Here is a 15,051-nt window from a genome sequence, read left to right as displayed (position 1 = left end):
ATTTCTCATGTTGATGTATTTGTAAACAATAAAAATGCATCTAACTGTCCTTATGTAAACCTTCCAGCGTTATCTGATGTTCTAATGATGTGAAGTATTTCAGAGAGGCATCTGTACTACATGTAAATACTTTTATTTGTTACAGGTGCAACTATTTTATCAATACTTTTACTGCTTAATATAGGATTTTTCCATCAGTTAGCTATATAGGGGCACCAACTGCTTGAATAATTAATTGGTCATCCTTTTTCAGTTTGTTTGAAAACATAGAATATAATGAAGCAAATCACAATGAATGCATCACCATTGTCAGTAAATGAGATGTCACTATATGAGGTTCTTCTGCCTTTGCCCAAGCCAAAAGAAATCAAATATTAACTGTCAGTAAGAATGTTCCATTACAGTAAGCCTTTGGGTAGAGCAATATTGCCCTAGAAGTCACTGACTAGCTACAGGTGTGACTATGGAGATGACGCATTAGCCAATACACCAATTTTAGTAGAAAACATATAATGCACACTCACACAACAGGAAAATCTACATTACATCATGCATGATGTCATCGGGATCCCACAGCAATTTTAACTAGACTGGTTGAGTGAAAAGTCACAGTGCCTTACTGCCAGGTGAAGACAATAGGGAAGAGGGGCCCGAATTTTGCCAAAAGGAAACATTGTTCTACTTTCAATCTGGAGCCAAGAAGCCAGCAGACATGTTTACCTGGGCCCTACAAGGAAAACTTTGGCTTCCCATTCCGCAGTCCCGCTCCTTCTTCCTAATCCCAGGATCCACATGAAATAATGTTGGCAGATGACCTGGTCACCCACCTGCTGTTGGCTCGTGACCTATGGACCACAAGCTTTTAAGAATGCAGGAACAATAGTAACCTATTCACCCACTCTAGCCTGTTCTGCCATTCAATGAGATTATGGCTGATCTGCATTATGGCTGATTTGTTAGCTCCATCTATCCACTTTGGTTCCATATCTTTTTATCTCCTTGTTTAACAAAAATCTATTGATCTTAGATTTAAAATTATTAATTGAGCCAGCATGTATCATTTATTGTGGGAGAGAATTCTACACTTCCACCACCTTTTCCTCAAAAATATTCCCTAACTGCTGTCTGAAATGGCTTTGCTCTGATGTTTTATCCCATTGTCCTTGAATCCCCCTCCATTACACCAGTGATAAAGTATCTCTATCCATCCTACCCTTTCAAATTCTTAGAAGCCTCAGGTATTGATTTTTTAAAAATTCATTCATGGGATTTGGGCTCCGCTGGCTGAGCCAGCATTTATTGCCCATCCCTAAGTGCCCTTGAGAAGGTGGTAGTGAGCTGCCTTCTTGAACCGCTGCAATCCATGTGTTGTGGGTAAACCCACAGTGCTGTCAGGGAGGGAGTTCCAGGATTTTGACCCAGTGACATTGAAGGAATGGTGATATATTTCCAAGTCAGGATGGTGAATGACTTGGAGGGGAACTTCCAGGTGGTGGTGTTCCCATCTGTCTGCTGCCCTTGTCATTCTAGATGGTAGCAGTCATGGGTTTGGAAGGTGCTGTCTAAGGAGCCTTGGTGAATTCCTGCAGTGCATCTTGTGGATGGTACACACTGCTGCTACTGTACGTCGGTGGTGGAGGGAGTGAATGTTTGTGGATTTGGTGCTAATCAAGCGGGCCGCTTTGTCCTGGGTGGTGTCAAGCTTCTTAAGTGTTGTGGGAGCTGCACTCATCCAGTCAAGTGGGGAGTATTCCATCACACTCCTGACTTTGGGGAGTCAAGAGGTGAGTTACTCATCGCAGGATTCCTAGCCTCTGACCTGCTCTTGGTAACCATAGTATTTATATGACTAGTCAAGTTCATTTTCTGGTCAATGGTAACCCCCAGGATGTTGATAGTGGGGGAGTTCAGTGATGGCAATCTCATTGAACATCAAGGGGCAATGGTTCGATTCCCTCTTGTTGGAGATGATCGTTGCCTGGAACTTGTGTGGCATGAATGTTACCTTCCACTTGTCAGCCCAAGCCTGGATATTGTCCAGGTCTTGCTGCATTTGACTGGACTGCTTCAGTATCTGAGGAGTAGCGAATAGTGCTGGACATTGTGCAATCATTAGTGAACATCCCCACTTCAGGCCTTATGATGGAAGGAAGGTCATTGATGAAGCAGCTGAAGGTGGTTAGGCTGAGGACACAACCCTGAGGAACTCCTGCAGTAATATCCTGAAGCTGAGATGACTGAGTTCCAACAACCACACCATCTTCCTTTGTGCTAGGTATGACTCCAACCAGTGGAGAGTTTTCCCCCTGATTCCCATTGACTCCAGTTTTGCTAGGGCTCCTTGATGCCACACTCGGTCAAATGCTACCTTGATGTCTCTTACTCTCACTCTCACCTCACCTCGGGAGTTCAGCTCTTATGTCCATGTTTGATCCAAGGCTGTAATGATTCATAATGATTATCCACTTTTTCCTGCGCAGAGTGATTCCTTGTACCAATGATGGATAGGTAAGAATTTCCTAGAACTCCTTTGTAAATTGGCCTTTTTCCTTTTTTTTTGGCTCTCAGGGAATTGTGTAACTGGTCAGGGGAATGTGGGAGGTTGAGTCAAAGATAAATTTAGACTGCACCATTTCTACATATAGCACAGTTGGTCTTTCCCTGTCACTTTTTGTATGTTGCTATGTTCATCAGAGTAAATGATCTCAGGCTCTTAACTTCTTCCAGTAGCTCTGATGTATTAAACTAGGTATCAGTTTGATAGCCGTTTTCTGCACTGTTTCCAATACCTGGATATCCATGCTGTTATACAGTGACTGGAATTGAATGCAGGATTCCAGGTGTAGCCATATCAATGTTCTGTGTAGACTCTTCATCACAAAGTGCTATCAAAAACTATGGTTGATTTCAGCAAACTATCCAACAATACCTCCAGATCCCTCACTTGTACAGTGTCCTGCAGCTGAAAGCTATTCAGTTTGCATTCACACTCTTTGTTTCAGTTCCTTAGTTTTGTTATCTCATGTTATCAACTATTTTGCTTTCTTGTTTCTTGTAGCTTGAACACTCTCCCCTTTCTGTCTGGCACCTCCATCCCCCATGCCAACACTGCCACCAATTTGCCATCTGAAAATCCATGTAGTTTTATTTCCGTCCTGAGTTCCAAATCATGTATACTTATTGTAAATAACTGGTTCCAGAGAATGACTTGTAACCGTAGAACTGTACCTCAGCAAGGACTCAATGCTGTCAGCATAGGAGGTGAGGAGAGAAATTAACAGTGAGCAGGTAAAAATTTCTTTAAAAAAATAGCCGCTCCATGAATTTGTTGACATTGGAAAAAATGGAAAACTACCGACATTGATAATCAGTGCCACAGTCACTTAATATTCACAGAATCACAGAATCACACAGTGCAGAAGAGGCTCTTCGGCCCATCGAATCTGCACCGACACGTGAGAAACACCTGACCTACCTACCTAACCCCATTTACCAGCACTAGGCCCATAGCTTTGAATGTTATGAAGTGCCAAGTGCTCATCCAGGTACTTTTTAAAGGACGCGACGCAACCCGCCTCCACCACCCTCCCAGGAAGTGCATTCCAGACTGTCACCACCGTCTGGGTAAAAAAGATTTTCCTCACATCCCCCCCTAAACCTCCTGCCCCTCACCTTGAACTTATGTCCCCTTGTGACTGACCCTTCAAATAAGGGGAACAGCTGCTCCCTATCCACCCTGTCCATGCCCCTCATAATCTTGTACACCTTGATCAGGTCGCCCTTCAGTCTTCTCTGCTCCAACAAAAACAACCCAAGTCTATCCAACCTCTCTTCATAACTTAAATGTTTCATCCCAGGCAACATCCTGTGAATCTCCTCTGCACCCCCTCCAGTGCAATCACATCCTTCCTATAATGTGGCGACCAAAACTGCACACACTACTCCAGCTGTGGCCTCACCAAGGTTCTATACAACTCCAACATGACCTTCCTACTTTTGTAATCTATGTCTCGATTGATAAAGGCAAGTGTTCCATATGCCTTTTTCACCACCCCACCAACATGCCCCTCCCCCTGAAGAAGAGTCATACGGACTCAAAACATTAACTCTGTCTTTCTCTCCACAGATGCTGTCGGACCTGCTCAGTTTTTCCAGCATATTTTGTTTTTGTTTCAGATTTAAGCATCCGCAATATTTTGCCTTCGCTTAATATTCATAATGTATTTGTTGGGTCTTATTGTGAAAATATATTACATTCTGTCACATTTCAGATAAATAACTTTCCTTTTGGGTTTTTTGTCCAGAATTTCTACATTGCAAAGAAAAAAACAGAAGGGAAGGATATGAAAGAGAAAAACAAAGAGGCTTTACTGGAGGTAAGTAAATACTTCAAATACTTTATAACAATCCATTATTTTATTTGGTGCATATCAACTTATATCACAGGTCATCATACTAAGAATTTAGATCAGTGAGGGAAACAAATACTAATTGTTAATATGAAACCCAAACACAATGTTTCTAAAATTGAAACCAGATCTTGAGGGAGACCCGTAACTTCTTAAAAAGAAAATCGACCTCCCAATTATTAACTGAAAGAATTATGCCTCAATTTTCATGTTTGAAATAAAAACCTTTACTGTGCAACAGTTAAACAAAGCAAGTACTACAGACTTAACATTATGGGCTGTAACTTCCTCGGAGTGGCAATCAGCGTTGGATTGCCACTCCATGCCCAATTACCTACGTGGATTTTCTTCCATGCCTGTCTCGCCTAACCTTCTGGCTTAAGCCGGATGAGATCCAGGCAGTGCAGCTCATCTCTGAGGCCCAGCATCAAAGTCCAGCTCCATCAAATTGAAGGAGGACATGCCCCTTTTTTATGGCACTAGCTGCTGTTAACCAGGTAAGTTAAAGGTCCCATTGAAATTGACAGGGAGAAGGTAAATGTCTAAGGTAAGTGGATAGGATGTAGGATCTGAGGTCATAGGTTGGGTGTGGGGGAAGGAGGGGGTGGTGGAGGTCGGGGGTGGAGGAGTCGGAAGTCGGAGGAGTGAGGGAGGTCGGACCTCAGGGGGTATCAACTGGGTTGGAAGTCAGGAGGGTTTTGGGATCTCGGAGATTGGGGGTGAGAGATGAGTCGGGGGTGTGGGTTGGCTCTGAGACCAGGGCATTGGGGAATATATCGTAGGTCAGGGTTGGTGGGGTTGGGGTGTGGGGGGGTGGGTCGGAGGTCAGAGGTGGGTGAGTCGGGTCAGTGGGGTTCGGGCCTGCAGGGGTGTCAGGTCAGGTCAGGTCGGTACAGGTTGGGATAGGTCGGGTCGGGGAGTAGAGGCATGAGAATTGGGCCCGCAGCGGGGAAGGAGGAGTCCCATGCAGGCGGGGAAATCAGGGGGTTCAGGGGATGGGGGTAAAGCCATGGGAGGTTGGTTAGTCGGGGTGTTGGGGGGGTGCCCTGGAGGAGGTCAGGAGAGTGTGCAGGGAGTCCCATGGTGGGGGTGGGATGATCCAGTCTGGGTCTTTACAATAGTTATCCAGAAGTTAGAAGAGGTTTTAATTCTTCTAACTTTTTCTGAGTAACTACTGGTGTAACCCTGTCAGAACCGTCCGAAGTTTGTGATTTAAGTTACATTTTTGGATGGCTCCCAGCACAGGGCAGTTGCCCAGAGGATGTTTGTGCTTCTGCAATTGCCATGAAGTTCTAAGAGGGATTCCTGAACACAACTTTGGGGTATCTCCCCAATCCGGTGATGGGGGGTTCGCAAGTTACGGCCCTGTATTTTGTAAACACTTCTTTAAATCCAAAAGTCCCAATGGGACATTCCCCATTCTACTTTTATTTCCATCCAAGAGTTCTCCTATACTTTACAGGATCTTGAGGGTTCCTTCACTTCTCCCAGGACCAAATCACAGTGTGCCACAGCTCTCAGGAATTCACTTTGATTCCCCTCAGTGTTCCTGCTATTCTCTGAGGTATGAGATTTCTTGGTGTCCTAGCATCCAGCTGGGTGACCCTCCAACTCTGTTTATGTTCCTGAAGATTGTGGATACCCCAGCTCAAGCATGGGCCTCACTGCTTTCTTGGTCAGTGACTCCAAAATCAGAAAACACCCTTATTTCTGATGTTGCTTATGGTTTCCATTGCTTCCAAGCACCAACTGCTGACAGCTTTCTCTCTCTGTCTGTTTCCAAGATATTCCAGCTGCAGATGTAAATTGCCTGTGTTTGTGAGAAAAACACAGAAAAACCTAAATCAAAAGGGTAACTCACTGCAATCTATCCCACAGCAACGTGGTATCCATGGGTAGTTCCATATAGATATTCCAACCAGTCAACTTCAACCCCTAAACCCGTCTTTTGACCTGAACAGTATATGGATACTTTAAGACTTTCCTTTTTTTAACCAGTTGTTTTCCAAACTTACTTTAGGCTGGGAAGTAACACGAGTAATTTAAATTCCTTATGAAGACAACTGTAGACATATTGGGCAGATATCTCCCATGCCCCCATCAATGCAGACAGTGGGGGAGAATTTGGTGAGAGTTCCAAAAATTGGTTTCACATCGGTGTGAAATTGTTTCTTATTCATTCATGGGATGTGGGCATTGCTGCCTTGGCCACCTGCAGCTGGACGATCTGATCCCTGGAGCGTATGTGCAGCACAGGTTGGGTGGAGCTTCATCCCCTGCGAACCACCTTCCAGAAAGTGGGAGTTCTCCACATAGCAAGCTCACTCAACTTTCAGGCCTTCTTCCAACGATTTTGCCATCGGACTTTCTTCCAGGCACTTCGCCCTGGGATCAGATCGTCCAGCTGCAGGTGGAAGGCAGCAGCAGGTACTGTTGGGCAACAAGAGTTTGCGGGGGTGGGGGGGCGGTTAAAAGAAGGTGAGAGAGGAATGAAGAGGTGGGATTCAAACCCAGGTGGTGGGGCGGTCCAGGACTAGCAGGGGAACGTGGGTGGTCGGGTGCGAGATCTTCCCTACACTAGAGCTCATACCCACCAAGGTGTCTCTCTGGGCTGGTGGAGGGTGCAAGCGTCTGCTGTGATGCCTGTCCAGGTGCACATCTCTCCTCTTGTCCTTTCTCCTGACTCCTCCCTGGGCTAGGGATTCTGCTGAGGCCTGACAGGGATTCCTCTGGCTTCAGCCTTGACCTCTTCCTGGTGGCACCTGTAAGTGAGGGAGAAAAGAACGTGTGACAGCATGAGTTGCCTCTAACATGGAGGCACCCTTGGCCCTTAGGTTTCTATCCCCTGCATGGATTCCGACTGGGTGGAGGCCTAATCCAGTCTCCCCATCTGCAATTTCCCGGTCTCACAACACACTTGCCAGCTGGGTTGCCTTCTCCTTGAACTCTGCATGAACCTTCAGATGTGGGCGACCCCTTCCCAACTTCTCACGTTCTCGCCAGTTGTGCCCCAACTTATCCTGCTGAAAGACAATATCTAAAAAAAAGTTATATTCCTAAAACATATGAATCATGAAATTAGACATTTTTGCAATAGGTTGTCCCTATCTGGAATGCACTGCCTGAAAAGATTGTGGAAGCAGATTCAAAAAGGAATTGGATAAGTCAATACGAACAATTTTTGGGGCAATCAGGAAAATGATTTTATGATATCATACTGATGACACTACTACACTGGCATCTTTTCTTTCTTGGCACCGTCAAAAAGATTTTTTGGCATTCTAGACAGAAAACACTGTTACCAGACAAAAGGGCTAAACTGCCGAGGTGAGGTGAGAGTGACTGCCTTGACATCAAGGCCGCATTTGACTCAGTGCAGCAACAGGAAGCCATTGCAAAACCGCAGGTGGGAACCAGGGGGGGAAATCTCTCGCTGGTTGGAGTCATACCTAACACAGCCTAATGGTTCTAGGGGGTCAGTCATCTCAGGTCCAGGACATCACTGCAGAAATTCTTCAGGGTAGTTTCTTTGGCCCCACCATCTTCAGCTGCTTCGTCAATGACCTTCCTTCCATCATAAGGTCAGAAGTGAGGATGTTCGCTGATGATTGCACAATGTTCAGCACCATTCGCGACTCCTCAGATACTGAAGTAGTCCATGTCCAAATGCAGCAACGCATGGACAATATCCAGGCTTGGGTTGACAAGTGGCAAGTAACATTCGTGCCACACAAGTACCAGGCAATGACCATCTCCAACAAGAGAGAATCCAACCATCAACACTTGATGTTCAATGACATTACCATCACTGAATCCCCCACTGTCAAAATCCTGGGGGTTACCATTGACCAAAAACTGAACTGGTCTAGCCATATAAATACTGTGGCTACAAAAGCAGGTCAGATGCTAGGAATCGTGCAAGGAGTAACCCACCTCCTGACTCCCCAAAGCCTGTCCACCATCTACAAGGCACAAGTCAGGAGTATGATGGAATACTCCCCACTTGCCTGGATGAGTGCAGCTCCCACAACATTCAAGAAGCTTGACACCATCCAGGACAAAGCAGCTCGCTTGATTGATATCACATCCACAAACATTCACTCCTTCCACCACCGACGCACTATAGCAGCTGTGTGTACCTTCTATAAGACGCACTGCAGGAATTCCCCAAGGCTCCTTCAACAGCACCTTCCAAACCCACGACCACTAGCGTATAGAAGGACAAGGGCAGCAGATGGATGGGAACACCACCACCTGGAAGTTCCCCTACAAGTCACTCACAATCCTGACTTGGAAATATACCGCCTTCACTGTCACTGGGTCAAAATCCTGGAACTCCCTCCCTAACGGCACTGCGGGTGTACCTACACCACATGGACTGCAACGGTTCAAGAAGGCAGCTCACCTTCTCAAGGGCAATTAAGGATGGGCAATAAATGCTGGCCTAGCCAGTGAAGCCCACATCCCGTGAATGAATAAAAAAAATAGACAACACTAGATTAGGAATATAACACAATAATAATTGACACAGATGCCCATACCAGTGTTAGAGTCAATGCTACCGACAGTGATAGACACATAGGGCTGGATTTTACAGGGCATTGTAGTCCCCGCACCCGCCAGCTATGATCCCATGACTCTAACACCAGGAGCAGTGTTAATTGCTTCAATGCGAGACTTCCACCCCTATCTCAGGACAGCTTCCGGCCAATCAGGAGTGGTGGTCGCTGCTGGGGCTACAGGCAGTCCCACCACTCTGAGAATCCCACATAAGTCTGTGGTCAGGGGTCTCAGTGAAGGGCGGGGTGGGGAACTGGGCTCAAGAGGCTAATGGATGATTAAATTGGAGGATGACCTTTAGGAGGGGAGCCTCCAATGGGCCCAGAGGATTCACAAAAGAACTTCCCTCCACCCTACCCACGCCTCCTAAGCTGCTGGGCTTCCCACATGGCATGGGCCTCCCCCATACTGGCAGGATGGGTTGAGACCTCAATAAGCCCAAGGGCAGACAGGCCATCCAATGCCTTCACTGCACCCCTCCCCCACCTCAATAACATGTCAAATAAGTTGGCGGTAGGTGGGGCGGTGGCAGGAAAGCCACTGCTATAATTTATATATCTACCCACCTTCAAACCCACCAGCAGGAGAGCATAAATTCCAGACTATAAGCAAACTACAGTGCAAAGATTAAATTATTGTTTTCTGATTGATTCAAGTATTTCTAGCTACACAACACATGATTTTAATAGGATCTTTTCACTATGAAATACAATTCAGTGTTGCTATTGGAATAACTGTCCCTCCTCCTGAATGTCCATAATGTTTATGTTGAGAAAGCAACATGACCACACATTAAATGAAGGTAAGCAGCAGCAGAGCACCACTGAGCAATGATACGCAACTAGTGGGGCAATGAATGCAAATTTTTGTTTTCTTAAGGGATTAAGCAATTGAATGAAATATTTGTTTTTATAAGGGATAAAGTACTTGAATGAATATAAATATATTGAATGGGTTTTTATGAATGAGAGTGATTTTTTTAAATAGTGAAGACTGTAATAGATACTTTGAACTTTATTTTATTTAATCTCAACATGACTCCTGAGGTCTGCCCATGGTGAATCCTAGGTGAGTTAGCATAGAGGATGTAAGGGCAAAGGGTGGGAGGCATGAGTTGACACTAAGCTGGCATAGGGGCTATAAAGACCATGCTGGGGTGGATGGAGGGCATGAAGTAGCATGGAATATATGAGGAGCCATGGGAGGTGGGTGGGGGTATGAGGTGGCATGAGTTGGCATGGATAGGGTATGGGGAGTGTGTGAGCTGTGAAGGCTTGAGAGCTGTCTTTGGTTTTATTGCTTTATTTACAGCTGAGACAAAGTTCTGGAGCATAGAGGCAAGTCTAATAAGCAGCCCGCCTCAGCATCCAGCAATCCTATGACTACCTCCAAACCCTTTCTGGGGCCTGAAAGCCCAACTCCAGTTAGCACCTATCCCATCCCATGAACGAAAATCAGACTATTCAAGGCACTTTCTCTCAAGTCATGTCTGCACTCCCGACTTTGGATAGAAAATTTGGCCCTCAGCTCTTTTTGGCTAATGTTATTTCTTGAATATTGTAGACACTTTCAAACAGGTGCGAATCAAAAGTGAAAATTATTTTATTCATGTAATAGGGACTCAGCCAATCACAAAAAGACACAAAGTTAAAGAAGGCTTTTCTTGTAATGGAAGCATATAACAAATTCATTTTTGTGACCGTTGGTATGAAAACAGCTTTTGAACCATAACAAACTTGGAAATCAAGGGCAGAATTTTACCCTTGGCATGCGGGCACGTGCCCGACACGCCCGAGCATGAAATAAAGTGCGTTGACATCGGCAGAGCATGCCGACAACAACGCACACTCTCACGATATTTTGCTAGGTGGGCACATGATGAAGACAGAGGTGTACCCGCCATTAATTTAGTGGCCAGTTAAGGCCCTTGAGAGACCAATTGTCTCTGACTTTAGGTAGCCCGTGCGATTTTTAGGCCATCGCACAGGCAAAACAGGCAGGCAAGCAAGCCACAATTATCAAAACCTCATCCACGGGCAGGATAAGAGGGGTCAGTGGTCTTGACAAAGCGATCAGTGAAGAGTTTTGGATATCACTTGCTGCTGCTTGCTTCTGTGAACAGGACAGCTTCGTTTCACTTCAAAGCTGCATTCAGAGCATTTAGAGGCTTCAGTTCAGGACTCAGTGTTGTCATCCAGGCCCTCGGAGGATTCACACCACTTGGGGCCTACCGGGTATCAGACAGCCTTCCCTTACCCTGATAATGGAGATTGTGGTTTCCACTGGAGGCACCTCCTCTGAGGAGGAAGAGAGGGGCAGAAAGGAGAGGAGGCCAGGTGTCCCAATGCAGCTTCCAGGGAAGGGTCCTGTGGGAGGAGAGGCACAGGCACAAGGGACTGAAGGCCAACAGGAAGCCCGAGCAGAAGGGGTCACAGAAGATGCCAATATCCTGTTGCCAGAGTTTACAGGCAGCAATGCAGCTACCTCAATATGTCTGAGGTGCAATGCCAAAGGAGGGTTTGTCTCTCGATGAAGGCAGTGACCTCCATCTGTCAAAGGGTAGGCCCTGAAATCAGCTCTGACTGTGTGGGTGGACACACCATGCCAGTGGTGCTGAAGGTGGCCCTCAGCTCCTAAGTCTCCAGCCCTTTCCAGGGGTCAGTGGGGGATCTTTGTGGAGTCTCCCAATCAGCTGTCGAGCACTCCCCCGCCAAGGGGAAAATTCTGCCCCAAGTGACAAGTGGTCCTGAAACCCAGGACAGGTTTTTATCAGGGTGTGGGAAAGGTGCCAACATAGGCACCAAACCTGGGTTCTGAGCCCTTAAAGGTGGGCAGTAGGATGGCATTGGCAATTTGCCTGCCAGGCCGACTGTCCAATTAAAGATAATAGGTGAGCTCTCTATGCTGCCGGTCCAATCAGAAGGCTGGCAGCTCTGAAGCCTCAGTAGCACCACCGGGAGACATGGTTGCTGTTGAGGAATGCAAAAGGCCTCAGGCCTAAAACAGGTAAGTTAAAAAAATTAAAACTTCATGGGGCCCATTGTTGGAGGGAAAACACCGCTGGGGAAATCATAGGGGCTACAGGGACTGCCTTCCCTGCCCTCGGCTCCCTCTTTGTTCCACAGATCCCTGGTTCCCCGGGACCTGCTGGAAGGCCTGCCCGGGAAAATAGCCCTTAATTGTGCCATTTATTATTCAAATCGCCTTGTTTGGCCAGCAGCTGAACCACTGTCATCTGCACCATTGGGAAACTTCCCCAGCGGCATGGCTGCATTGGAGAGCCATTCCAATGCCGCTCCCTGGCGTTTTACTGGCCCACCTGCCTTCCAGCCCCAGTCTCTATTAGACCAGCTATTCCCTTTCCCTAAATCCTATTGGTAGCTCCTGAGCACCACTCATACACCTTGAAAATTCTGAAACCTGTCAAAGGCACCAATTTTCTTTCATACTGCTGGGAAGGTGCACATTGAAAATAAAATTTCTGGTGACATTGTTCCGGGTCACCAGCCAGTGAGGTTCTCAATTCACTTAATGAGTTTGCATTTAATTTACATTGACAGCTGAGGATTCTCCTGAGGTCTCATTGATTCTTACTGATCAGGTCAGGAGCATTAAGAGAGGATGACAGGTTTATTCAACCAGACACAATACATCAGACAGTGCTGTACCATTCACACTGAACTCCAGGTTTTTAACTTTTAACTTTCCTCATATTTTGACTCTATTTAATTGTGACAAATCTCACATACATTTAAGTCCAGCAATAAAGGCTAACTCATGGAAGAACTGACTATATTATCAAAGAGCTAGAAAATCCTAGACATACACACCTTTAAATGAGGAATCATAAAATGCCCAGTCTCAAAAATATTTATAGCTATTATTTAATATTTAAATATCTATATTAAATTTTCAAAATGTTTAATACTTTTTTTGCAAAAATATACTTTATTCATAAATCTTCAACAACAATTCAAACCATTTCAAAATCACCATCACAAAAATACAATCAGTTTCAACTTTTACAACATGAATCACAAGGTGTATCAGTACAAACAATGAATATTACAATCATTGGCAGATATTCATTTTGAGCTGTACATCCAGAGGGGCTCTTTACAGTTCCCAGCCCCCCAGTGCACTGTGGCAGAAAGGTCTTAGGCAGTGACCCTTCCCCATTGCGCCTTTGTGGCAGCTGCCCCAAGCTTTAGTGCGTCTCTCAGCAAGTAGTCCTGGACTTTGGAATGTGCCAGTCTGCAACACTCGGTCCGGGACAACTCTTTGCGCTGGAAGACCAACAAGTTACGGGCAGACCAAAGAGCGTCTTTTACCGAGTTGATGATCCTCCAGCTGCAGTTGATGTTTGTCTCAGTGTGTGTCCCTGGGAACAGCCCGTAGAGCACAGAGTCCTGTGTCATAGAACTGCTCGGGATGAACCTCGACAGAAATCGCTGCATCTCTCTCCAGACCTTCTTTGCAAAGGCACAATCTACAAGGAGATGAACAACGGTATCTTCCCCACCACAGCCATCTCGAGGGCAACGTGCCGAGGGGGTGAGACTCCTGGCGTGTAGGAAGGATCTGACAGGGAGGGCCTTTCTCACCGCCAGCCAAGCTACATCGCGGTGCTTGTTGGAAAGTTCTGCCGATGAGACATTCTGCCAAATGACTTTGACAGTCTGCTCAGGGAACCATCCCACAGGATCCACCCTCTCCTTTTCCCTCAGGGCCTTTAAGACGTTACATGCCGACCACTGCCTGATGGACTTGTGGTCAAAAGTGTTTCTCTGCATACATTTTTCCAGCAGGGACAGGTGGTACGGCACGGTCCAACTACTTGGAGTGTTCCGTGGCAGCATGGCCAGACCCATCCTTCGGAACACTGGGGACAGGTAGAACCTCAGCATGTAGTGACACTTGGTGTTTACATACTGAGGGTCTACACACCAATTGATGCAGCCACACACAAAGGTGGCCATCAGTATAAGGGCGATGTTGGGCACGATTTTTTCCCCTTTATCTAGAGGCTTTTACATCGTGTCCCTGCGGACACGATCCATTTTCGACCTCCAAATAAAGCGGAAGATGGCTCGGGTGATCGCCACCACGCAGGAGTGTGGAATGGGCCAGACCTGCGCCACGGACAGCAACAGCGAGAGTGCTTCACACCTGATGACCAGGTTCTTACCCGCAATGGAGAGGGAGCGTCGCTCCCACGTGCCCAGTTTCCTTTTCACCATAGACACTCGCTCCTTCCAGTTTCTAACGCATGCCCTGGTCCCTCCAAACCATATCCCCAGCACCTTCAGGCCATCAGCCCTGACAGTGAAGGGGACAAAGGATCGGTCAGCCCAGTTCCCGAAGAACATGACCTCACTCTTCCCATGATTTCCCTTGGCTCCCGAGGCCAGTTTGAACTGGTCACAGATGTGGATCAGTCTGCACACCGACAGCGGATCCGAGCAGAAGACGGCGACATCGTCCATGTACAGGGAGGCTTTGACCTGAGTGCCTCCACTACCTGGGATTGTCACTCCTCTTATGTCCAGATCCTTCCTGATGGACACAGCAAAGGGTTCTATGCAACACACAAAAAGAACAGGCAAGAGAGGGCAGCCCTGCCTGACTCCAGATTTAATCGGAAAGCTATCTGATTCCCACCCATTGATTGAGACTGCACTACTGATGTTAGTGTAGAGCAGTTGGATCCAATTGCGAATTCCCTCCCCAAACCCCATTTTGGAGAGCATATCCACCATGTAGGTGTTCGATATTCTGTCAAAGGCCTTCTCCTGATCCTGGCTGATGAGGCAGGTGTCCACACCCCTGTCCTATACATAGGCAATCGTATCCCTGAGCAGCACGAGGCGGTCAGAGATCTTCCTGCCTGGCACAGTGCAGGTCTGGTCAGGGTGGCTCACCAATTCCAGAATGGATTTGATCCGATTGGCGATGACCTTGGACAGAATCTTATAGTCCACATTCAACAGTGAAATGGGTCGCCAATTTCTAATTTCCTCCCTTTCCCCTTGTGCTTGTAGATGAGGGTGATAATGCCTTTCCTCATGGATTCTGACATACT

The 15,051-nt window shown here is 46.5% G+C and overlaps 1 protein-coding gene across 3 annotated transcripts in view; it reads left to right on the top strand.

Annotated features, from left to right (window-relative positions):
* Positions 1-15,051, top strand: part of LOC121276542 (amyloid beta (A4) precursor protein-binding, family B, member 1 interacting protein) — a 175,132-nt gene that overhangs the window by 139,010 nt on the left and 21,071 nt on the right. For all 3 annotated transcript variants that reach the window (XM_041185081.1, XM_041185078.1, XM_041185080.1), the window contains exon 8: positions 4,305-4,376. In XM_041185081.1, the coding sequence (XP_041041015.1) occupies positions 4,305-4,376 (72 nt within the window). The remainder of the gene's footprint in view (positions 1-4,304; positions 4,377-15,051) is intronic.

This window comes from Carcharodon carcharias, chromosome 3 (assembly GCF_017639515.1).
Source record: "Carcharodon carcharias isolate sCarCar2 chromosome 3, sCarCar2.pri, whole genome shotgun sequence".
NCBI classification, from domain to species: Eukaryota; Metazoa; Chordata; class Chondrichthyes; order Lamniformes; family Lamnidae; genus Carcharodon; species Carcharodon carcharias.
Note: the sequence above shows the minus strand (reverse complement) of the source record. Positions and strands in the feature narration are given on the sequence as shown.